The 25,389-nt window shown below is 45.6% G+C and overlaps 2 protein-coding genes across 2 annotated transcripts in view; one reads left to right on the top strand and one right to left on the bottom strand.

Moving 5' to 3' along the window:
* LOC306779887 (coagulation factor IX) overlaps positions 1-8,238 on the top strand; it is a gene marked incomplete at its 5' end in the record, with an annotated part of 14,326 nt that extends 6,088 nt beyond the window's left edge. The window contains 6 exons of the mRNA XM_079271970.1: positions 4,313-4,447; positions 6,666-6,940; positions 7,055-7,169; positions 7,247-7,443; positions 7,514-7,642; positions 7,786-8,238. Coding sequence (XP_079128096.1) covers positions 4,313-4,447; positions 6,666-6,940; positions 7,055-7,169; positions 7,247-7,443; positions 7,514-7,642; positions 7,786-8,028 — 1,094 coding nt within the window. The 3' untranslated portion in view covers positions 8,029-8,238. The remainder of the gene's footprint in view (positions 1-4,312; positions 4,448-6,665; positions 6,941-7,054; positions 7,170-7,246; positions 7,444-7,513; positions 7,643-7,785) is intronic.
* Positions 8,239-8,749: 511 nt separating this feature from the next.
* Positions 8,750-24,966, bottom strand: masp1 (MBL associated serine protease 1; the record flags this gene model as incomplete). Its single annotated transcript, XM_079271500.1, has 13 exons — positions 8,750-9,175; positions 9,298-9,486; positions 9,793-10,040; positions 11,711-11,785; positions 12,974-13,108; positions 15,550-15,625; positions 17,020-17,134; positions 18,770-18,921; positions 19,015-19,211; positions 21,996-22,127; positions 23,594-23,771; positions 24,415-24,616; positions 24,962-24,966. The coding sequence occupies 13 exons, from the start codon at positions 24,964-24,966 to the stop codon at positions 8,750-8,752; spliced, it is 2,130 nt and encodes a 709-aa protein (XP_079127626.1).
* Between the last annotated feature and the right edge of the window lie 423 nt (positions 24,967-25,389).

Here is a 25,389-nt window from a genome sequence, read left to right as displayed (position 1 = left end):
CGGACGTCCTGCTTCTGCCGGGGGGTCAACTCTTCTCCCACGGGTACCTCGACGGGCTCCGTTTTTCCTGGGGTTGTAGAGAGAGAGAAACAGAGCATGGCATCCCTACTCACCCATTTCTTGAGAAGGTTAACATGATAGATCTTCGTCGGGTGCCTTCGACCTGGTTGCCTGACTCGGTAGTTTACCGGCCCCAATTTTTCCATAATTTCATACGGTCCCCTCCATCGGGCTAAAAACTTACATTCCGCCGTGGGCACCAGGACCAACACCCGATCCCCTGGGTTAAACACTCGGGGTTGTGTTCCCCGGTTGTACACGCGGGCTTGGGCCGCCTGTGCCTCGGCCATGTGTTCTCGGACTATGGGCCAGAGTGATGCCATCCTCACCCTCATCTCCTCGACGTGGTCCACCATGGTGCGGTAGGGGGAGGGTTGGTGTTCCCAGGCTTCCTTGGCCAGGTCGAGTAGTCCCCGGGGTCGTCGACCGTACAGGAGCTCGAAGGGCGAGAATCCTGTAGACGCCTGGGGCACCTCTCTAATGGAGAACATAAGGAATGGCAGCAGTTGGTCCCAATTCTTACCGTCCTGGTCCATGGTCTTTTTCAGCATTTTTTTCAGTGTCTGGTTGAATCTCTCGACTAGGCCGTCCGTTTGGGGGTGATACACCGACGTCCTCAGTTGGGTCACCTTCAGCATGCCACACAGGTCCTTCATGATCCTAGACATGAACGGGGTCCCTTGGTCGGTGAGAATCTCCTCCGGTATTCCGACCCTGGAAAACAACATCACAAGCTCCCTGGCTATGCCCTTGGTGGCCATGGAGCGTAGGGGGATGGCTTCGGGATACCGGGTGGCGTAATCAACAATAACCAGGATGTACCTGTGTCCCCTGTTGGTCTTGGGTAGGGGCCCCACTAGGTCCATCCCGATCCTGCTGAAGGGGACGGTGATGATCGGCAGGGGCACCAGCGGGTTTCTGTGATGGGGTTGTGGGGCCACTTGTTGACATTCGGGGCAGCTCCGGCAGTAATCTTCGATGGCCTTTTTTATTCCGGGCCAGTGGAACCTGGCCCTCACCCTTTCCAGGGTTTTCTCCACTCCTAGATGGGCACCTAGGAGATGGGAGTGGGCTAACTGTAGGACAGAGGGTATAAAAGGACGTGGCACCAGTAACAACCTGAGGGGGGCCCCGTCCCTCATTACTACCTGGTATAGGAGCCCGTTATATATGGCGAAATGTGTGGGAGGGAGGTCTCTTACCCCGTCCAGTGGTCGTCCGTCTACGGCGGCCACCTGCCGAAGGGCGTTGGCTAGGTTGGGGTCCTCCAACTGGGCCGTCCCAAACCTCCCTGTGAGGGGCCCGGGTAAGATGGGCTCCTCCGGGTCCTGGGGAAACAGCCCGGCCAGCTCCTCTTCGTCGAGGGAGGGGGTATCTGCTTCCTCGGGGATGGGCGGCGCCTCTCCTTCGGGCTCACTGGGGCTGGAGGGTCCGTCGTTCTCGATGGCTGTGGCATAGACGTCATCGGGGTTGGGTTGGGTGGCCTCCACCAACGCCCGGGCCACGGCACTGGCGACTCCTTCCGATAGGGGATCGGTGGAGATCTCCTCCCCCAGCCCACAGATGGCTTTTTTTTTGTATTTTCGGGGAGGGGTCGTACCTGGTTTCACCACCAGGCTGCGCCAAAGCTCCTGGAACACGGGCAGGTCTCGGCCGACGAGCACCTCTACGGGGAGTCCTTCCACGACTCCTGCAGTGCCGATGTATCTACCCCTTGTCGTGTAGATCTCTAGGGCGGTGGTGGGGTATTCGCGGGTCTCCCCATGGATGCACGTGACCGCTCGGGTGCCGGTTAGGAGCGGGTACTGAGCATACGTGGGTCTCACCAATGTAATGGCGCTCCCGGAGTCCACCATCGCTGAGGCGTCGCGGCCGTTGACTTTGACCGGGGTGAGGGGCATGTGGTCCTCGTGAGTGGCCCAGCATCCTGTAATCAAACCGCATGGGCGACTCCCCTCACTGGCCGTGGGCATGGGCGCGTCCTGGCGGTGAGGGCATCCCCAGGCGATGTGCCCGATCTCGCCGCAGTGGTAGCACCTCCTCTCTTCCTGTCCAAACGCCGGCCGACGTCGGGGAAAGCCTGGGGGGAAGGAGGGAGACACATATTTATTTTCCTCCGTTTTAATTTTTTCTTTGCGGGTGGGCCCCTCTAATGTCTGGTTTCTTCCCCCACGCACTAAAGCTTGTGCGGCTTGGTAACCCTCCATTATTTCCACCAGGTCCTCGATGTTTCGGGGGTTTCTCTGGCCTGCCAATTTTTTTGCCTCATACGGGAGTGATCGGATGTATTTGTCCATGACCACGCGATCGGTGGGCGACACCTCGGTTGGCTCTGCGTGTAGCCAGGCCGTCGTGATCCTTTTTATCTCATGCATCTGGGCTCGCGGAGAAAGTGAGGCGTCATATGACCAGTCATGAAATCGTTGGGCCTTTAAGAACAGCGTGACCCCGCATCGCTGTAACGCTTCCGCTTTCAAAACCCGGAAGTCAACTTTTCCAGCGCGCTCTAAGTCCTGATACGTTACCTGCGTTTCATTGATCAAAAAGGGGGCTATTAACTCTGCCCAGTGATCTTCTGGCCATTTCTCGCGGAGTGCCGTTGTCTGGAATATTTGGAAAAAAACTTCAACATCGTCCGCTGCCGTTTGTTTGAGCAGGAAGCGCGCTGGATTGGCTCTCTCCACGGTATGTTGCTCCTGTTGGTTCTGTAACATGCCCTTGATTTCGCTTTGCATGGCCTCCGCGCGTTCTGTTTGCAATTCCATATATTTCTCCATTTGGCTTTGCTGTTGGTATTGTTGTTGCTGCTGGGATTGGAGGATTTGCATTTGTATTTGCATGGCTTGTTCGTGGCGCTTTTGGGTTTCTTGGTTGCTAGCGATTAGCCCCGCTAGCAGCTCTTGAAATGGCACCGGGGTGGCCATGCTTACTGGGTCGGTTGGTCTATCGGTCAGCGTTGCCAGAACCGGGTAGTGCCCACATTCTCCACCAAGTTGTGACAGCCCCCGGGGTGGACTGGGGGTTTCACGACAACACTGACCAATAAACACAACCAGTCGGCAGATAAACGGTTCAAGTGAGGTTTTTACTGAAGGTAGAGAGGGGAAAGAGGTAGGATAGACACTCAAGAACACAATGTCCGTTTTCCAGAGGGAGGGTCGGGGTCCAATTCCACGGGTCGGTGCACAGCGGGTATTCCTCAGACGGTCCAGGGCGCGGGCAGGAGCAGGGTAGTCGTACAGGCAGGGGTCGTGAGCCGGGCGGGTAGTCAGACGTTCCAGGGTGATCCAGGGGTAAGGCAGTCTTCTCCAAGGGTTTCTCTGTTTAGCTACTTCTTCTGCTTCCTCTTCCACTCCTACTCTCTCCCGGTTTCCTGTTGCCTGGGCCCTTTTGTAGTCCCCTCCTCCTCCTCTGATAGGGTGTGGTCGCTCCCTCGTCTCTCCTCCTCAGGTGTTGCTTGTTGGGCTGATGGTGGTTTGGCGCTCTTTTCCCTTCCCTGACATGGGGGCTCCGCCTCCATGTCAGGCAATATCGTCCCTCTATCACTGCCCCTCTGGGGTTGCCCCTCCGGCTGCCACAGTATATATATATATGTATATGTATACGTATATATATATATATGTATATATATATGTATATGTATACGTATATATATATGTGTATATATGTATACGTATATATATGTGTATATATATATGTGTATGTATATATATATGTGTATATGTGTATATATATATATGTATATGTACAGCATCATAGTGATGAAGAGTAGAGCTGCATCATAGTGATGAAGAGTAGAGCTGCATCACATGCTCCGACTGTGATGAAGACTCAACACACACATGTAGATGAACGTGTGAAACATGTTGTTCTGTTCACAGCAGTGGAACGTTTCACACACAGTCACACACTGAGCACAGATATAGAAGAGATAGAACTGCTGCTGTGTGAAGAGAACACTGCTGCTAACAACAACCTGATGTGTTTGAAGTGTTCACACACAATGTTATTCAGCTGTTGTTCATAGAGCAGCACTTTAAAATAAAAGTGCACAATACACTACTTTTGAATTCATTATTGAACTTTGCCATAACAATCAGATTAATCACAATTAAACATTGTAATCGTTGCCCACCACTAATAAATATATATATATGGAAGGAGTCAACATTTCAAATTAATAACCACAGAAACGACTGTGGTCTGTGGTTACTATGGCAACAAAGTGTGAACAAAGGAATCTTGTCTGTAGCGGTGGTGGAGTGTCGCTATAGAAACGGCGGCTGCATGCAGTACTGCAGAGATCAGCGGGGGGGCGCTGGAGTCCAGTGTGGCTGTGCTGATGGATTCAGACTGGAGGAAGATGGACAAAGCTGCTCCAAGACAGGTAACACTCATAGAACCCAGGTTATAACAGTTACTGTCTCACAGGGTGTAGTGTACCTCACGGTAAGTAGTGAACCTCACGGTGTTTACCATACCACACGGTGTTTACCATACCTCATGGTGTTTACCACACCTCACGGTGTTTAGTAACCTCACGGTGTTACCATACCTCACGGTGTTTAGGAACCTCACGGTGTTTACCATACCTCACGGTGTTTAGTAACCTCACGTGTTTACCATACCTCACGGTGTTTAGTAACCTCACGTGTTTAGTAACCACACGGTGTTTACCATACCTCACGGTGTTTACCATACCTCACGGTGTTTAGTAACCTCACGTGTGTACCATACCTCACGGTGTTTACCATACCTCACGGTGTTTAGTAACCTCACGGTGTTTAGTAACCTCACATGTTTACCATACCTCACGGTGTTTCGTAACCTCACGGTGTTTAGTAACCTCACGGTGTTTACCATACCTCACGGTGTTTAGTAACCACACGTGTTTAATAACCTCACGTGTTTACCATACCTCACGTTGTTTAGTAACCTCACGGTATTTACTGTACCTCACGGTGTTTAGTAACCACACGTGTTTAGTAACTTCACGTGTTTACCATACCTCACGTTGTTTAGTAACCTCACGGTATTTACTGTACCTCACGGTGTTTAGTAACCTCACGGTGTTTAGTAACCTCACGTGTTTACCATACCTCACGGTGTTTAGTAACCTCACTGTGTTTAGTAACCTCACGGTGTTTACCATACCTCACTGTGTTTAGTAACCTCACTGTGTTTACTGTACGTCACGGTGTTTACTATACCTCACGTGTTTAGTAACCTCACGGTGTTTACTATACCTCACAGTGTTTAGTAACGTCACGGTGTTTACTGTACCTCACGGTGTTTAGTAACCTCACGGTGTTTACTGTACCTCACGGTGTTCACTGTACCTCACGGTGTTTAGTAACCTCACAGTGTTTAGTAACTGTAAGAGCCATATGAGGCTTAGTAAGATGTCTTAAGTGATTTGTGTAACAAACATGTGGAAATGCTCCTTTAGTTGCATTACTGACTACGTCACAGCCAACAGCCCTCAGTTGAGGTTATTCAGTCTGCGGAGCAACATAGTTGTTTGACCGTTGTGCTAACGCTGTGACAAGTTGAGCAAAGAATGTATCTTGTAACTTTATTTTGTTCAGTAAACCTGTTTAAATGAAGCTACTGCCTACGAAGATTCATTACGTGTCAAGCTTATTGCCAAACCCAGACTGTAACAGTAGTGGCAATGTGGACTATCGGATGGAGGGAAGATTGCCGCTACAGTAACCTCACGGTGTTTACTGTACCTCACGGTGTTTACTGTACCTCACGGTGTTTAGTAACCTCACGGTGTCTAGTAACCTCACGGTGTTTACCATACCTCACGGTGTTTACCGTACCTCACGGTGTTTACCGTACCTCACGGTGTTTAGTAACCTCACGGTGTTTAGTAACCTCACGGTGTTTAGTAACCTCACGGTGTTTAGTAACCTCACGGTGTTTACCATACCTCACGGTGTTTAGTAACCTCACGGTGTTTACCATACCTCACGGTGTTTAGTAACCTCACGGTGTTTAGTAACCTCACGGTGTTTACCATACCTCACGGTGTTTAGTAACCTCACGGTGTTTAGTAACCTCACGGTGTTTACCATACCTCACGGTGTTTAGTAACCTCACGGTGTTTACCATACCTCACGGTGTTTAGTAACCTCACGTTGTTTACCATACCTCACGGTGTTTAGTAACCTCACGGTGTTTACCATACCTCACGTTGTTTAGTAACCTCACGGTATTTACTGTACCTCACGGTGTTTAGTAACCACACGTGTTTAGTAACTTCACGTGTTTACCATACCTCACGTTGTTTAGTAACCTCACGGTATTTACTGTACCTCACGGTGTTTAGTAAACTCACGGTGTTTAGTAACCTCACGTGTTTACCATACCTCACGGTGTTTACCATACCTCACGGTGTTTACCATACCTCACGGTGTTTAGTAACCTCACGGTGTTTACCATACCTCACGGTGTTTAGTAACCTCACAGTGTTTACCATACCTCACGGTGTTTAGTAACCTCACGGTGTTTACTGTACGTCACGGTGTTTACTGTACGTCACAGTGTTTAGTGTAGCTCACGGTGTGTAGTAACATCGCGGTGTGTTTCTGGTCCAGTGTCGTTTCCTTGTGGTCAGCACAGAGTCTGGTCCTCTTCATACCGAAGTCGTTCTCTGCTCAATGTCACAATGATGAACGACAACGTCACCGAGAGCTGGCTGGTTGAACTGAACGTTACTGAGACGGAGGAGGAGCTGGTGATGGTGAACTCAACGTCTGGACAAAGGGGGGGCAATGAGACCCAGTTGAGGGGGGAGGAAGGAGGAGGAGAGGAGGTCACTGGTCGTATCGTGGGTGGAGTCCTGGAGAGACCAGGAGGGAGTCCCTGGCAGGTGATCAGACATTCTGGATCAACATTCATTCATTTTACACATATTTAAATCAGCTTTAATGTTTACTTTAACATAGTGTACTGTGTGTGTGTGTGTGTGTGTGTGTGTGGTTAGGTTCTGGTCTGCAGGTCTGATGGGTATGGTTTCTGTGGAGGGACTCTGGTCTCTGACCGTTGGGTGGTCTCTGCTGCTCACTGCCTGGAGGAGACTGCGGACCACGTTACCATAGGTGACCACATGTGTGTTGGTGTTCCTGGTTTGTGCACGAACGATTCTCTGAACGATGAATAACGTCTTTGTATTCAGGTGATTATGATAAACGACGTCCTGATCCAGGGGAGCAGGTGATCAAGGTTCAGAAGGTCTTCGTCCATCCTCACTTCCACTCCTTCACCTTCGACAGCGACATCGCTCTGCTGTACCTCGACAAGCCCGTCGTCAGGAGCCCCACCGCCGTCCCCGCCTGCCTCCCCGACCCCCACCTGTCCAGATACCTGCTGCAGGTAATTCTATTTAAGACACTGATGGTTTCCAGTCTGCATGGAGAGGGACAGTCTGTGTTTGTGTGTTTAGGAGGAGAACCGGGGCGTGGTGACGGGCTGGGGACTCACTCACTACCGGGGAAGGTCCTCCTCCCGCTTCCTCAGGAAGGTCACGCTCCCAGTGGTCAGCTACAGAGACTGTACCGCCTCCACTGAACAGGTGATCAGAGGGTACACACTTTACCCTCTACTGTACACACTGTAGTACGAAATAGATATTTTGTGAAGCCTTTAATGATGTAATTTGTGTAGATGATGATGTCATGTGTGTAGATGATGTCACTGTCTCCGTCCATCCCCCAGGTGGTCACAGACAACATGTTCTGTGCCGGTTACCATGATGTCGGGATGGATGCCTGCAGTGGAGACAGTGGAGGACCGTTCGTGGTGAACTACAGAGGGACCTGGTTTCTGACCGGAGTGGTGAGCTGGGGAGAGAAATGTGCTGCAAAGGGGAAGTACGGAGTTTATACCCGACTGGGGAACTTCCTGAACTGGATCCGAGACACCATGGAGAGACTGGACCTGAACGGTACCGAGAGTTGAGACAAACAGACTGAAATTATCTTTTTTCTTTTTCGTTTTTCAAATTGAAAGCAAAAGGATCCAAATTAAGACTTTAATAGTTGAACACGAAACATCAGGTTCTACATCCATCAGCTGGTTCCTCTCTGCTTCTCATTGGTTCTTTTTCATTTCAGCATAAACGTTTGTTTATGTTTTATCCTTGTTTGATATTTAATACATAATAGCAGAACCAAGTCAAAGTATATTACAATGATAGTTGTTTGTTTTCTATTTTCTGAATATCTTCTGTAAAATACACAAACTTGTGACGAAACAACTCGGAGATGTTCTTTGCAAAAGAAAACTGTGTTTATAAGAGTCTGTGGGTGAGCATTCATATCAATACATTCATTCATATCACGACATTCATTCATATCAATAAAACCACTATCTTTATGATTAAAATGTTTATTGGAGCACAAAAGTGACTCACTGTATTTTTCAAATTGCTGAAAAGAAAATATTGCAATGTCAGTTTTTTCCAATATGGTGCAGCTTTAATTCATACAAAAGAGTGTACAAATATACAACACAGTAGTGAGGAAGTACAATGTATGACCAAAGTACAATAAAGAAATAATGTTTTAGTAACAACAAACAAACCAGTATATAACCAGTAAGAAACAATAACAAACCAGTAACTAACAATAATAAACCAGTAACAAACTAACGTCAGTTACCACCCGTCTCACCACCTGTCTCACCACCAGGGGGCAGTCTGAAGGTGCTTCTGGATCCACTCCACATAATTAGCCACTCTGGTGTAGACTCCATAGACCCTCTGACTCCCACAGTCCTCCGGCCCCCCCCAGGACACCAACCCAAACACCACCCACCTCCTGCTGACCCCGTCCTCCATCACAAACGCCCCCCCGCTGTCCCCCAGACAGGTGTCCCTCCCGCCCTCCAAGAAACCAGCGCAGAACATGTTGTGGGTGATGTTGTAGCTCACGGAGCGTGAGGCGTAGCTCCCCTCACACTCGTCCTGAGAGACCACCGGCAGCTTTACGTACTGCAAGAGGTCAGACGTCATCTCAGGGTCACTGGAGGAGGAGGTGTTGAGATTGGAGATCCCCCACCCAGCAACTACACCCAAAGAGTTAGGGAGAGGTGAGGGGGGGTCATCCTGAAACAGAGGGAGAGGTGAAGGGGGAGAGTCTTATCCTAGTAGTACTAGTAGTACTTGTACCTGGTTTCTAGGTGGAGGCACACAGACGTGGTATCATACAGTAGTAGTAGTACTTGTACCTGGTTTCTAGGTGGAGGCAGACACACAGGCCGGATGAACTCGGTGAACTCCACCTGCTCTTCCAGCCTCAGCAGAGCGATGTCATTGTTGTAGTTGTCCGGTTGGAAGTTCGGGTGGAGGAAGATTATTTTCACCGAACGGTTGGTGGCCAGACGTTTGTCTGCAGCGTCATGGAGACCCAGAAACACCTGAATTACATGGACTGGTTATACTAGTTTTACTATTTAAACTGGTTGCAATAGTTAAACTGGGTCACATGACCACATAATGTAATCAGCATACAGATTGGTCAGATGGTCACAGAAGGCGGGCTTATGTAGCAAAGCCAGCCAATTGGAAAGAAGCGTTCATATTTATGTTTACACATCATATCAAACTTTAATGACCAGGTTGTTGGAAATATCTCGACCTCCAATATTAAATAATGTTAAAACGAATCAAAATATTCGTGGAAATGTCAAATTAATATTAAATTAAAATATAGAAGTTAAGACCTTGACGTGTTCCGGGGCAACGGGGACGACGCTGGTGTCCCTCCTCTGAGACCTCAGGACGTGGGCTGCTGTAAGGACCCAGGACTGGGACAGCAGGGCCCCAGAACCGAACCAGCGGTCCTCGGGGACACGGGACAGATCCTCCACACTAAGCAGAACCTGCCACGGGAACAGGCCGGGCTCGGACCGGAGACCTCCCACGATCCGCTTCACCAGAGGGGGGAAGGACCGGGACGGCTGACCGCAGGCTGGAAGACACACGGAGACAGACTGTTTAATGTACTGTTTGGTGTAGTTTAATGTACTGTTTAGTGTACTGTTTAATGTACTGCTGGACAGACACAAACTTCTTTATAACCCCTGAGATAACTTCCAGGATTAATGTTCTTCTTTGAACCCAACCAATGATGTTTTTCTGAACCTAAACAGGTAGTTTTGGACCTAGTAAAGCTAAAGAGGTAGTTTTGGACTGAGTAAACCTAAACAGGTAGTTTTGGACCTAGTAAAACTAAAGAGGTAGTTTTGGACTTAGTAAACCTAAAGAGGTAGTTTTGGACTTAGTAAACCTAAACAGGTAGTTTTGGACCTAGTAAAACTAAAGAGGTAGTTTTGGACTTAGTAAACCTAAAGAGGTAGTTTTGGACCTAGTAAAGCTAAACAGGTAGTTTTGGACCTAGTAAACCTAAAGAGGTAGTTTTGGACCTAGTAAAGCCAAACAGGTAGTTTTGGACAGAGTAAAGCTAAACAGGTAGTTTTGGACCTAGTGAACCTAAAGAGGTAGTTTTGGACCTAGTAAAGCTAAACAGGTAGTTTTGGACCTAGTGAACCTAAACAGGTAGTTTTGGACCTAGTGAACCTAAAGAGGTAGTTTTGGACCTAGTAAAGCTAAACAGGTAGTTTTGGACCTAGTAAAGCTAAACAGGTAGTTTTGGACCTAGTGAACCTAAAGAGGTAGTTTTGGACCTAGTGAACCTAAAGAGGTAGTTTTGGACCTAGTAAAGCTAAACAGGTAGTTTTGGACCTAGTGAACCTAAAGAGGTAGTTTTGGACCTAGTAAAGCTAAACAGGTAGTTTTGGACCTAGTGAACCTAAACAGGTAGTTTTGGACCTAGTGAACCTAAAGAGGTAGTTTTGGACCTAGTAAAGCTAAACAGGTAGTTTTGAACCTAGTAAACCTTGAATAATATGTGCAGATGTTGATGCAGTTAGTGTGACACTATGAGCGAGCCAAGACTAAATCTAGCAGCAGCCGTGAGTAATGAGGTGAGAGTGTGAGTAAGGATCAAAATAACAGTCAGCTGTATTCAGTAGATGTATATATTGTGGCATCACAAGGGAAGGGGCCAGGTGGTAGATGGGTGCTACATTCCCTTTAATGATCAGTAGCCACATCACAAAATGGCTGGCCAAGCTCAAACTACAGCTCCCAGAAGGCCTCACCACTCACCAAGGTGTGGGTGTTGAAGCCACCTGATTGAGGCAGGACTTAACAGCTGCAGGAGAAGAGGAGGAGGGAGAGCACATGGCTGGAAGGAGAGCCAAGAACTAACCTGGACTGGAGAACGGCGTAAAGAAAAGTACAGAGCCAGACTGAGGAGGATTGAAAGGAAGACGACCCGGTGGCCGGTGAAACCGAGGACACACTAAGTTGAGTTTTTTTTAATACTGTTCAGTTGAATGAACCATTACCTCCTCTTGGACGTTTTTTGTTTGTTTTGGACTTTTTGAGTTTGAATAACGAGAATTACCTTTGATTTTTGCCTGTTTTTGATTTTTGCCTGTTTTTGTTAAGTACCTTGGCCTAGGAACGTCTCATGACATTACAATAGATGTATATGTATATTCAGTAGCGATCATGAACTCATGGATTCACTCTTTCAATGAGGAAGATGACATCATGTGGTAGATTGAAGGTTACCTGGTAAACAGCTCGGAAGTCTTGTTCCTGATTCCGAGTTGACCCATTCTCCACTCGGCCCACAGATGTAGAGACCTACCGCACACACAGATATCGTGTTTGGACATACAACACTATGACTTTTTATGACGTATTGTACTATGACCTTTTCTGACATACGATATGATTTTATGACATTTCTATGTTATACTCAGTACTTTGAGTAATACAGTCATAATACTCTTAGAGTAACCCTGCCAGGCCTAACCCTAACCCCAGGTTTATAGTTAGGGCTGGTTCAGGTTCATAGTTAACCCTGGTTCAGGTTTAGTTGGGGCTGGTTCAGGTTTATAGTTAGGGCTGGTTCAGGTTTATAGTTAGGACTGGCTCAGGTTTATAGTTAGGGCTGGTTCAGGTTTATAGTTAGGGCTGATTCAGGTTTATAGTTAGGGCTGGTTCAGGTTTATAGTTAGGGCTGGTTCAGGTTTATAGTTAGGACTGGTTCAGGTTTATAGTTGGGGCTGGTTCAGGTTTATAGTTAGGACTGGTTCAGGTTTATAGTTAGGGCTGGTTCAGGTTTATAGTTAGGGCTGGTTCAGGTTTCTAGTTAGGACTGGCTCAGGTTTCTAGTGAGGGCTGGTTCAGGTTTATAGTTAGGGCTGGTTCAGGTTTATAGTTAGGACTGGCTCAGGTTTATAGTGAGGGCTGGTTCAGGTTTATAGTTAGGGCTGGTTCAGGTTTATAGTTAGGACTGGCTCAGGTTTATAGTTAGGGCTGGCTCAGGTTTATAGTTAGGGCTGGTTCAGGTTTATAGTTAGGACTGGCTCAGGTTTCTAGTGAGGGCTGGTTCAGGTTTATAGTTAGGACTGGCTCAGGTTTATAGTTAGGGCTGGTTCAGGTTTATAGTTAGGACTGGCTCAGGTTTCTAGTGAGGGCTGGCTCAGGTTTCTAGTGAGGGCTGGTTCAGGTTTATAGTTAGGGCTGGTTCAGGTTTATAGTTGGGGCTGGTTCAGGTTTATAGTTAGGACTGGCTCAGGTTTCTAGTTAGGACTGGCTCAGGTTTCTAGTGAGGGCTGGTTCAGGTTTCTAGTTAGGGCTGGTTCAGGTTTCTAGTCAGGGCTGGTTCAGGTTTATAGTTAGGGCTGGTTCAGGTTTATAGTTAGGACTGGCTCAGGTTTATAGTTAGGACTGGCTCAGGTTTCTAGTGAGGGCTGGTTCAGGTTTATAGTTAGGGTTGGATCAGGTTTGTCGTGTGATTTTAGGCTGTGCGAATAATACTCTTACTGTTGCTGTTGTTGAGCTGGAAGCTGTCCTCCCTGCAGACGTACTGAACACTCGATCCAAACTGTGTGCTGTTGTCTTTACTTCCAAACACCAAGTTGGCCATCGCGACCAACTTCGGACTCCCACAATCCACCGCTGTGAAAGAGAGAGGAACTGTGATGAATACTAAATGAACAAGACCCAGCAGCTCTTTGATGGTAGAATGAGCAGACTTGATGGAACTATTGTCCTTAATAACTGAAACATGGTGACACATATTGTATGGATATCTATATTTTGAATATAATGTATCCAAATTCAGACAATTCTTTTCAATATGAATCTCACATTTATATATTTTAGAAGTCCTTTCTGCTACATTTTTACAGTATTTTTCATTTTAGCATTACATATGTTAATACATTATGCAGATGATTCCTAATGATTTCTAATGTGATATGAACTATAATATTAAAATCACAGGACTCTTTGATGTTCTGTTTTAAAGCTGCTCTGCTGGTACGACTACTTCCTGTCAGAGTTGATACAGAAGTAGAAACAAACTCTAAATGTCATTGATCCAAACTTGAGAGTTTATCATCAGAAGACTGAGTGTTGCTGTGATGTCACTGATAACATGGCAGTATTAAAATCTGATTATTATTTTTATTATGATCGACAGATTGTTTGACAAAAACACACGACTGGAGATTCTTTTTTAAATTTGTTTTATTAGAAAATAATCTAAAACTACTGACAAACATAAACTGTTCCTACAGTTTTGCTATCAGCCAATAAGAATCACTCTCTGACTAATCTCGACTGTGATTGGTTAAGATGATGGACAGACCTCCTCCTAGAGTCTGTTTCTAGAGAGAAAGAGATGGAAACCATTAAGTTCAACCTGATCTGAGGTCTAATGCTACAGTTACTATATATATAATAACTATACAGGTACTCTGTACAGTTACTATATATATATATATATATATATACACAGTTACTATATATAGCTACTGTGTACAGTTACTCTTTCGTTTTTATGTACAGTTAAAAATATATAGTTACTAAACAGTTATTATACATACATTTACTATGTACCGTTACTACATAAACCAGGGGTCACCAACCTTTTTGAAACTGAGAGCTACTTCAAGGGTACTGAGCAGTACGAAGGGCTACTTGTTTGATACAAACTTCCTGAATAACAAAGTTGCACAGATCACCTTTTAATGATATATGTGAAGAGACTGTCTAATCACATGTCAATGTTAATTATTCCTCACAATAATTATTAACAATGATTGTGTATTTTGTTCAAAATCGCACCTGTTATATATTTGTAACAATTATCACGTCTATAAATTTTTTGAAAATAATTAACTGTCATATCTTCACATCATGACTCGTTTATACTATCACTTCCTTCGTAACATGTTTGAACAAATCATGAACTCTGTCCCATGTTTAAACACTATCAGTTATGTAAGATTAAAAAAATCAACTCTTTCACATTTTTAAATGAATCCTATTACATTTGTACTAATCACCACATTTTGGGAAATCTGGGTCAACTTTGCATTGCGCAATGAAGCCTGAATGCCGGCCTGTAGTCTGTAGTCACCAGCTTTTTTTTGGGTACCTTTTTCTCCACGAAGAAACTAGTAAAAAGTCTTGTCTATAGCCGAGGAGGATCCAACCCTCCGAGGCACGCGAGCGTCTTTGGGCGCCTGCGTTCAAACCTCTAGTCTGGGCCTTTTCAATCGTACTGCGTTGCCTCGCCTCTACCCGCCACCCACGAGTTGTTGCCCCGCGGCCTGTTCCGAGGACTGACAGACCTGACGACGGTGTGTGATCGCGGCGCGTCCGGTGCCAACGGGAAGCGCCCGCCATTTGGAACCTGAAAACCTAGTGCGGCGCGGTGGCCTCTTTCTTTTAAAATCTACATGAATGCAAGTGTTTTTGATTAAAAAAGAACAGAAACTACAATTTTTAGACGGAGCTCCATGGGGAGGACCTAGTACTATTTTTAGAACATGCCTTGCGGGTGACTCACATGGTCCCCACACCCGCAGGCACCGTGTTGGCTACCTCTGATATAAACAGTTATACCGTTCCTATATACAGTTACTATGTACAGTTACTGTATAAACGGTAACAGAAACTATATACAGCAACTATATCAGCTGCAGTTACTATATATAAAGTAACGATATATCCAATAACTGTATACAGTTACTGGATGCTTGCTATATATCCAGTTTCTATATACAGTTACTATACTGTTACTATATACAGTCACTGGTTACTGGTTGACTCGTGTCAGCTCTTTGGGATCCACCACTATATTTCACTGATAACTACTGATGCTTTAGTTAGTTGGTCACATTCAGTGCAGAATCCAGCTACATGTGTGAAGCTGATATCCATATATAGGTGATCCAATATATAGGAAATGTATCGGTGATCGAATGTGTTAATGCTGCCTTCTTGTTGTTGAGTGAAAGAACATGTTAGTGTTAGCAATGATTTAATAATGAATCTGATCACACAGATGTTTCCCTTAAAGTTTAACATGTTGCAGAATGATTTCTTACTCTGACAGTGAGGACTGCTACTCCACGATCCATCAGACTGACAGTCCATCTGATAGTGATCCAGATTCTCTCCATCCTGAACCACAGAGACACAAAGAGACAAAGACACAGGACAAGATAAGAAACATCGTCCTGTTAACAGGATAAGCCAGCAGCAGTAGTAGTCGAAGTACCCAGAACCAATACAACAATGTACTGGTTTAAGTCCTGTTTATCAGATCAGTCCCAGTTTGTAACCCTGCCAGGCCTAACCCTAACCCCAGGTTTATAGTTGGGGCTGGCTCAGGTATATAGTTAGGACTGGCTCAGGATTATAGTTAGGGCTGGCTCAGGTTTATAGTTAGGACTGGTTCAGGTTTATAGTTAGGGCTGGCTCAGGATTATAGTTAGGGCTGGCTCAGGTTCATAGTTGGGACTGGTTCAGGTTTATAGTTAGGGCTGGTTCAGGTTTATAGTTAGGGCTGGTTCAGGTTTATAGTTGGGGCTAGTTCAGGTTTATAGTTAGGACTGGCTCAGGTTTATAGTTAGGGCTGTTCAGGATTATAGTTAGGGCTGGCTCAGGTTTATAGTTAGGGCTGGTTCAGGATTATAATTAGGACTGGTTCAGGTTTATAGTTAGGGCTGGCTCAGGATTATAGTTAGGACTGGTTCAGGTTTATAGTTAGGGCTGGCTCAGGATTATAGTTAGGGCTGGTTCAGGTTTATAGTTGGGGCTGGCTCAGGTTCATAGTTAGGACTGGCTCAGGTTCATAGTTAGGACTGGCTCAGGTTCATAGTTGGGACTGGCTCAGGTTCATAGTTGGGACTGGCTCAGGTTTATAGTTGGGACTGGCTCAGGTTTATAGTTAGGGCTGGTTCAGGTTTATAGTTAGGGCTGGTTCAGGTTTATAGTTGGTTCAGGTTTATAGTTGGGGCTAGTTCAGGTTTATAGTTAGGACTGGCTCAGGTTTATAGTTAGGGCTGGTTCAGGATTATAGTTAGGGCTGTCTCAGGATTATAGTTAGGGCTGGCTCAGGTTCATAGTTGGGGCTGGTTCAGGTTTATAGTTAGGGCTGGCTCAGGATTATAGTTAGGGCTGTCTCAGGATTATAGTTAGGGCTGGCTCAGGTTCATAGTTGGGGCTGGTTCAGGTTTATAGTTGGGGCTGGTTCAGGTTTATAGTTGGGACTGGTTCAGGTTTATAGTTGGGGCTGGTTCAGGTTTATAGTTGGGGCTGGTTCAGGTTTGTCATGTGATTTTAGGCTGTGCGAATAAAACTAATTGGATTGAACCAAAGTAGAGTACTGGAGTAAATGTACTTATTTATTATCCACCACTGGCCTGTAACAGTAGTAGTACTGTAGTTTTTACAGTCAATCAGTTTTTGTAGTAACTTTCACATAGACTTCAAACCTAAAACTGCAGATTAAAAAGATATATATTCAATTATAACCCTGGTGGTGTTTCACAATAAGCGCAGGTGTGTTCTACCTTCAACAGTGTGAATCCAGGTGAACAGGTGACCAGGATATGGTCTTTGAAGGAGTATTCTGATTGGACGGGAGTCAGCAGGGCATTGGGCGGGGTTTCAGGTGCTCGACACTTACTACCTGTCATGACAAAATAACAGCCTTTGAGGAACTTTAAGAGTCTACTCACTGCTTTGTGTGTGTTAATGTATAGTGTGTATCTACCTGTAGATGTGTACACTGTGTATCTACCTGTAGATGCGTGTATCTACCTGTAGATGCGTGTATCTACCTCTAGATGCGTGTATCTACCTCTAGATGCGTGTAGTGTGCAGTTGCGGGCCGTGCATTTTATACCTGGGCCTTCACTGCTGTCCTGCAGCTGAACCACCTCCTAATAACCTCATTATGACACCACAGCTACGGTTATTATTCGTTTCTAGGAGTGTAACAATACACGTATTCGTATTAAACCGTTCGGTACGAGGCTTGCGAACCGAACAATACGTTTGAATAACAGTAGTGCGTTTGGAAAATGCAGAAGCTTAAATTGTAGGAAATATAATGTTTTCTGCGCTCACTTAGAAGACAACGGACTGTGTGACCTCTGAACCGGAACAAAAACAAAAAAAAACAGCTGAGGCTCCGCACGTATTCTGGGAGGCTACGCTAACTAGCTTAACGGGAAAACAACAGCAGCAACACACATTCTGCTACACACTCAGGCGCCATTCAGATATTAGATGTAAGAAAACAAATGCAGTTGACTTACCAAATGCTGTTCACTTAAAGACAAACTCCATCCTCCTTTCTTTGTTGACAAAGAGTTTAATCCGGTTAAATCCCAACTCACAAATCTGTTTCTCCTCCTTCAGCCATTGAGTGTTACAAAAACAAAGCTAGGTTTAAAAAAAAGATCTACACCAAGCAAAACGCTAAAATGTCATAATTTCTTCCATATATTTCAATTTTAACTCTCATTACTCCGACTAAGCCCTGCTGGCAAGTTAGGTTTCGGTTCACAATAGTCACGTTCGCAAATTAAAAGAAAATGGTAAACTGTTCAGAATATAAAAATGTAAATCAGGGTCACCATGTTTAAATGCTGTACAAGCAATATGCTGAAAACAAGGAGCAAAGACACCGTGTGCGTCTGTGTTGCTTGGAATCACTTTATATGTAGCCCGCGGGCAAAATAGCATGAAAAGTTGTATTTGTCTTTGCACATGTGACCACAGATGTTGCACGCTCGCCCACTAACCAATCGCAGCGCACGCTGCACCTCACTGCAGAGCTGCACCTGAAAACTGTTAATGCTGACGTACTTGTAGGCCAGCTAGCAGGCTCTGACACGTCAAAGAATACGCCCAACATGTCAAACTAAAGATCTGATTGGTTGAACACTATGACAATCAACAATATCGTCCCCGTTCACTTAAAGTGCTCATGGATGCACTTGAGTCTGCAGGCCTCTGGCTCTGTTCTACCTAGAGACACAGAGGTGAGATCTGATTGGATAAAAGCTCTACTTAAAACAAGCTGCACTGGAAGCAGAGCAACTGAGGAAGACAGGAGCTGTGCAATGAGAACATAAGATAATGGGGAAAATATTTGTCATACATGTGTATTTATGAACAAATATTATTAGATTATAAAATAGCTAAACTTTGTGATTCTGTTTAGGCCAGCAGAGAAGGCCTTGCTGGCCCTGACGGCCCACCACTGGTGTCGTGTACAGTGTGTATCTACCTGTAGGTGTGTACAGTGTGTACCTACCTGTAGATGTGTATGTGATCCTCCAGCCCAGGTTCTCTCCTGAGTTGTCGCTGTGGAAGAAGACGGTGACGACGTTGCTGTCGGTCTGAATCTCACCTGGAGGTCGACCTCCACAGAACGGACCAAAGTCACTGCGTCCTGCTGTGATCTGACACACAGACAGGTCACACAGAGAGACAGATGATCAGCTGACAGACCAGGTGTATGTGTGTGTGTACAGGAGTGTATGTGCTGTCCTCACCTTGACGTGGTCGTAGGGGCAGCTGACATCAGGGTGGTCTTCTACGTCGAAGCGGGGGTCGAACTGGAGGCGGAGCCTGAAGCCCGGCTCCACTTCGATCCGGTACGAACATTCTGAGCTCTTTGGGTACGGAGACGGGAAATCTACGCTGCTCAGAACACCGGAGCGTTCCCTGAATACACCGTCACTGCACTCCACTGACACACACACACACACACACACACAGAGTAGTGAAAGCTTCAGTGTGTAGGATTTGGCGTCATCTAGTGGTGAGGTTGCAGATTGCAGCCAGTTGAATCTTCTCCAGTGCCGAGACCAAGAGTTTCTCTTTGAGTGTTCAACCAGCTTCATAAGTTATGTGAAAGTAGATTTATAGTTGGGGCTGGTTCAGGTTTATAGTTAGTTAGGGCTGGTTCAGGTTTATAGTTAGGGCTGGTTCAGGTTTATAGTTAGGGCTGGCTCAGGTTTATAGTTAGTTAGGGCTGGCTCAGGTTTATAGTTAGTTAGGGCTGGTTCAGGTTTATAGTTAGGGCTGGTTCAGGTTTATAGTTAGGGCTGGCTCAGGTTGATAGTTAGGGCTGGTTCAGGTTTATAGTTAGGGCTGGTTCAGGTTTATAGTTAGGGCTGGTTCAGGTTTATAGTTAGGACTGGTTCAGGTTTATAGTTAGGGCTGGTTCAGGTTTATAGTTAGGGCTGGTTCAGGTTTATAGTTACGGCTGGTTCAGGTTTATAGTTAGGGCTGGTTCAGGTTTATAGTTGGGGCTGGTTCAGGTTTATAGTTGGGGCTGGTTTAGGTTTATAGTTGGGGCTGGTTCAGGTTTATAGTTGGGGCTGGTTCAGGTTTATAGTTGGGGCTGGTTCAGGTTTATAGTTGGGGCTGGTTCAGGTTTATAGTTGGGGCTGGTTCAGGTTTATAGTTGGGGCTGGCTCAGGTTTATAGTTGGGCCTGGTTCAGGTTTATAGTTGGGGCTGGCTCAGGTTTATAGTTAGGCCTGGTTCAGGTTTATAGTTGGGGCTGGCTCAGGTTTATAGTTAGGCCTGGTTCAGGTTTATAGTTGGGGCTGGCTCAGGTTTATAGTTGGGGCTGGCTCAGGTTTATAGTTATGGCTGGCTCAGGTTTATAGTTGGGGCTGGCTCAGGTTTATAGTTGGGGCTGGTTCAGGTTTATAGTTGGGGCTGGCTCAGGTTTATAGTTGGGGCTGGCTCAGGTTTATAGTTAGGCCTGGCTCAGGTTTATAGTTGGGGCTGGCTCAGGTTTATAGTTGGGGCTGGCTCAGGTTTATAGTTGGGGCTGGCTCAGGTTTATAGTTAGGCCTGGTTCAGGTTTATAGTTGGGGCTGGCTCAGGTTTATAGTTGGGGCTGGCTCAGGTTTATAGTTATGGCTGGCTCAGGTTTATAGTTGGGGCTGGCTCAGGTTTATAGTTGGGGCTGGTTCAGGTTTATAGTTGGGGCTGGCTCAGGTTTATAGTTGGGGCTGGCTCAGGTTTATAGTTAGGCCTGGCTCAGGTTTATAGTTGGGGCTGGCTCAGGTTTATAGTTGGGGCTGGCTCAGGTTTATAGTTAGGCCTGGTTCAGGTTTATAGTTGGGGCTGGCTCAGGTTTATAGTTGGGGTGGTTCAGGTTTATAGGACAGAGGACTTCCTAGGATCCACTGAGCTCCTCTCTCCTCTTCTCTCTCTCCTTCTCTATGAATTCATGTCTCATTAATGCTCATTAAAGAGTCTTTGTGTTTTCTCTCCTCACAGGTTTCCGTGGATTGCAGTTTTACCTCAAACCCTTTGATACATTATAATTATAAATATTATTATTATTATCATTACTCTCATTTCTGTTCCTGTTAACGCCTTTATTATCATTGTTGTTCTATTATATCCACTGGTGCTGTTATTTTGTTTTTATTAGTGCTACCACTGCCGTTACTACTGTCATATGTTTCATTATGTCTCATAATGTCTCATTCATATCATATTATTTACTATGTTGTAATGCTGTTCACATCTATTGATCTGATTTGCTCTATATTTTCTGATGTGAGGATGTAAGAACTGTTAGTCTCATGTTCAGATTGAGGAATATGTGTGATTTATCACATTGAGTTATACAATTAACTAAAGTGTGTGTGTGTGTGTGGTGTATATACTTGTGCATGTGTGTTGATGTGTCTGTGTTCCCACCATGCAAACATACATGGTAGTGGTATGTGCAGGTAATGTGCATTCAGTTGCATGTTTGTGTTTGTGTTTATGTATGTATTCATGTGTGTGTGTGTGTGTGAGAGAGAGAGAGTGTGTTCCTGACTCTGGCTTCCGTCAGTGACACAGTTCTCACCAGTTAATTGGGGTCTTGAGAGACAGAGACTCCTCCACACAGAAACATGTAAATATTTAGCACCAATCAGCAGCTGCTATCAGTCAGACAGAGGTCAGAGTTACACACACAAGACCTTTTACTTTTAGTCCGTTCACATGTCTACTTTGTAAATGTTATAATACCGTTGTATAATTAGAAAAGTAACATTACTTTTATATGTTCAAGTTAAAGGAATACAAACTATTTATTAAGGTCAATGAGCATTATATCATTACATTCAGGAAATAAATGTATTTTTCAGGTAAATGTTTAGTTTGAATGGTTGAACATCAGTTCTAATTGAAATGTATTTCTCCAGACCTGAACCTGAATAAACCCCAGAGTTCATAAAGAGGCTCAGTGATCTGGTTCAGCTGCTGGAATTCACCTCAAGCTCTTTATGCCTGAAAAGCTGCCAGTTTCTATTATTTTGGATTTTGACTTTAAATCTTTATATTTATATATTGTTATCTAACGATCCGTGAGCCGAGCTCTGATTGGTCAGCAGGCGGAGCTTTACCTCTGTTCAGCATCAGTTAGCAATTGTGATCAACCAGGTAAGAAGTGAATGCTTCAGAGACCTGAAGGGACTAGGACAGACTTCTGTCTGTCTCATCACCTGCAGCCTCACCTCTACAGGTGCGGTTGTCAGAGTGCAGCAGGTAACCGTGTCGACAGGAGCAGTAGTAACCCCCAATGTAGTTGTGACAGAGGTGATCACAGAGGAGGACTTCGTCAGTCCGCTCGCTGCACTCGTCCACGTCTGAGGAGACGGAGACAAAAAGACATGTTGACGTCTCGTCTCATTGGTTCATCTTATCTGTAGATAATGTGAGTCATGAACACTGTGGGACCAAAGATGAGACTCAGCTGCTCACACTCCGTTGTAACCCCGGTTCTATGCTGCTCACACTCTGTTGTAACCAGTATTGCCAACTTAGCGACTTTCTCACTGAATCTGGCGACTTTCCAAATCTTCTTGCCGACTTTTTGTCAAGAGCGACTAGCGATAAATCTAGCGACTTTTTCTGGTGTTATTGGAGACTTCTAGTGTTTTGGAGACTCTGACGTGAACGGACGTATCGTTTTGCAGTTACTGTCCTCAACGAGCAGCGGCCGTGCTGCCGTGAGCCCCTCCACTGTCCCAAAGCACTCACAGGCGGTCGGTCTCACAGTAACCTCGTGTAGAAGTCCCAGCAGCAGTCAGAGCAGAGAGGAGACCCACTCTCTGCGTCCAGACTGCAAATGAATCGCACATGCGCAAAGCCGCCGCTGATCCCGCCCTGGCTTACAGAGCGGGATGTAAATGAATGTCTTTTAAAAAAGAGAAACTCCTGCGTATACGGGCTGACAATGCCTCTGTTATGACGGGGATTTAACAATGTGGTCCATAAGAAGTGATGGCCTCTTTCAATGGCAAAATTAAAAATCAACAGAAGAAAGTTCATTTGTAGTTCGAAACATCCATCCATCCATTTTCCTCTGCTTATCCGGGGTTGGGTCGCGGTGGCAGCAGGCTGACCCAGACCTCCCTCTCACCGGCAACATGTTCCAGCTCATTCTGGGGGATCCCGAGGCGTTCCCAGGCCAGCTGGAAGATGTAATCCCTCCAGCCACTCTCTTCCCAGTTGGACGTGCCTGGAAAACCTCCAGTGGGAGGTGTCCAGGAGGCATCCTGATTAGATGCTGAACCACCTCAGCTGACTCCTTTCGACGCGAAGGAGTAGCGGCTCAACTCCCAAGTTCCCTCCTGATGACCGAGCTCCTGACCCTATCGCTAAGGCTGAGCCCGGCCACCCTACGGAGGAAGCTCATTTCGGCCGCTTGTAGCCGCAACCTTGTCCTTTCGGTCACGACCCAGAGTTGGTGACCATAGGTGAGGGTAGGAACGTAGACCGAATGGTACATTGAGAGCTTTGCCTTCCGGCTCAGCTCCCTCTTCACCAAGACGGTCCGGTGCAGCGCCTGCTTTACTGCTGCAGCCGCACCGATCCGCCTGTCGACCTCCCGCTCCATCTTACCCTCACTCTGAACAAGACCCCGAGATACTTGAACTCCTTCGCTTGAGGTCGGCACTCCGTCCCCACCTGGAGAGAGCAATCCACCGTTCGAAACAATTATGCAAATTAGGCAATGACGTCATTTAGCGACTTTTAGGACGGCCAATAGCTACTTTCCTTGCTGAGGAGTTGGCAACACTGGTTGTAACCCCGGTTCTATGCTGCTCACCCACGGCGCTGTAGTGAGCCACAAATCCGGAGTAGCGCTCCTCGTTGGAGAAGTCTGAGGAGAAGAGGAGGCTCAGGGAGTTTCTGGGGGAAGTGATGATCCGCTGAGCCGGAACCGCCTCCGTGTCCGTCTGCACCCGCCCACAGAACAACGCAAGCTCCTCCCCCTCCGCCTCCACCTGGACACAACAGTTGAAACGCATCAGGTGAGATGTGGTTAGCTAACAGAGCTCTGCTCCACCCACAGAGGTAAGATATATGAAACTAGAACAAACTGAGACTTTCTTGTTAAAATCATTTATGGATGATATATAATAATTTATTGAAATGTCTCTGGGAGAAACGTCTCCTGATATTTGTTGCTGGAGTGACTTCACCTCTAGTTATCTTTAAAAAACGAATTATTTATAATAATTATCAGAATTTACAATACTACCAATAACAATACAAATAATATTGTTGATAACTTATGACCGTCAGTAACTTAAGAGGTTCACATGTTTATCTGATGTTTACATTGAAAGTCAATGAACAGCAGGTCAAACAAACACAGCAGTGCATTGTGGGAAGGCTGCTCTCTGTGTGTTGCAGCTGCTTGTTGTCGAGGAAAAAGTTGCCGTGGTGGAGAGTAACATCGTGTGTGTGTGTAGCTGTGTATGTGTGTTTGTAGGTGGCAGCACATGTTTGTATGATAGAGTATTGTCTAATATATGATACAGAGTGTATATGTAGTATTATAGTGTTATATATTATCACAATCATTTGGTTTGTGTATTGAAGGAGTGCAGTATAGATCCTACCCATGATGCCGTGCGGTCTCACCTTGATGTAGTCGTACTCACACAGGTAGGACGGCTCAAGGTCAAAGTGGCTGAAGGACAGTTTGATCTGGAACCCGCCAGGAACGCTGAGGTTCCACCGCAGAACAGTCTCTCTGGGGTACGAGTCAGGGAAGTGAGGAGACTTCAGGGAACCGAACATTTGAGCATCGAGGACCAGAGGGAGGAGGAGCACCACCAACACCCTGATCAGTAAGATATTATTAATTGTAATTATGATTAACTATTATTATTATTATTATTAATAATGAGTTATGAGTTATAATATGTTATACTACGTTATGAGTTACAATACGTTATAATACGTTATAATGAGTTATAATACGTTATAATGAGTTATAATACGTTATGAGTTATGAGTTATAATACGTTATGAGTTATGAGTTATAATACGGTACAATACGTTATAATGAGTTATGATACATTATAATAACTTTAATTTACAGAGAAACAGCTCAACTAAACCTGAATGATAGAAACACATTATAGATCTGATGTTGGACTGATTCGTAATAAATCAATAGACTGACCTCATGCTTCAGCTGGACTCTTGTGTCTCTGTCTGAACTGGTATGGACTCTTCTGGACTCCCGTGTCTGTCTGAACTGGTCTGGACACACAGAGCCTCGCTCACTCCACTCCTACGTGTGACGTGTCAGAGGAGCCTTACGTCATCACGTCTGGTCTACGAGGGGGAGGGGCGGCAGTGAAGTAGTACTCAGTAGTACTTAGTAGTAAAAATACTTGAAGTAAAGTTTGCACTCGGTGTCAGAAATAACAAAACAATAAAGTTCTGTTGAATCCCAACGTTTTATTTGAAAGAACTGTCACCGGAAATCTGTGTAACCAGGTCAGTGTGTTATTACACACACATACACATACACACACATTCTCACACACACACACTCGCACATATCCCCCCCCCCACACACACACATACATACATATATCCCACACA

This window comes from Melanostigma gelatinosum (assembly GCF_949748355.1).
Source record: "Melanostigma gelatinosum genome assembly, chromosome: 7".
Lineage (NCBI taxonomy): Eukaryota > Metazoa > Chordata > Actinopteri > Perciformes > Zoarcidae > Melanostigma > Melanostigma gelatinosum.
Note: the sequence above shows the minus strand (reverse complement) of the source record. Positions and strands in the feature narration are given on the sequence as shown.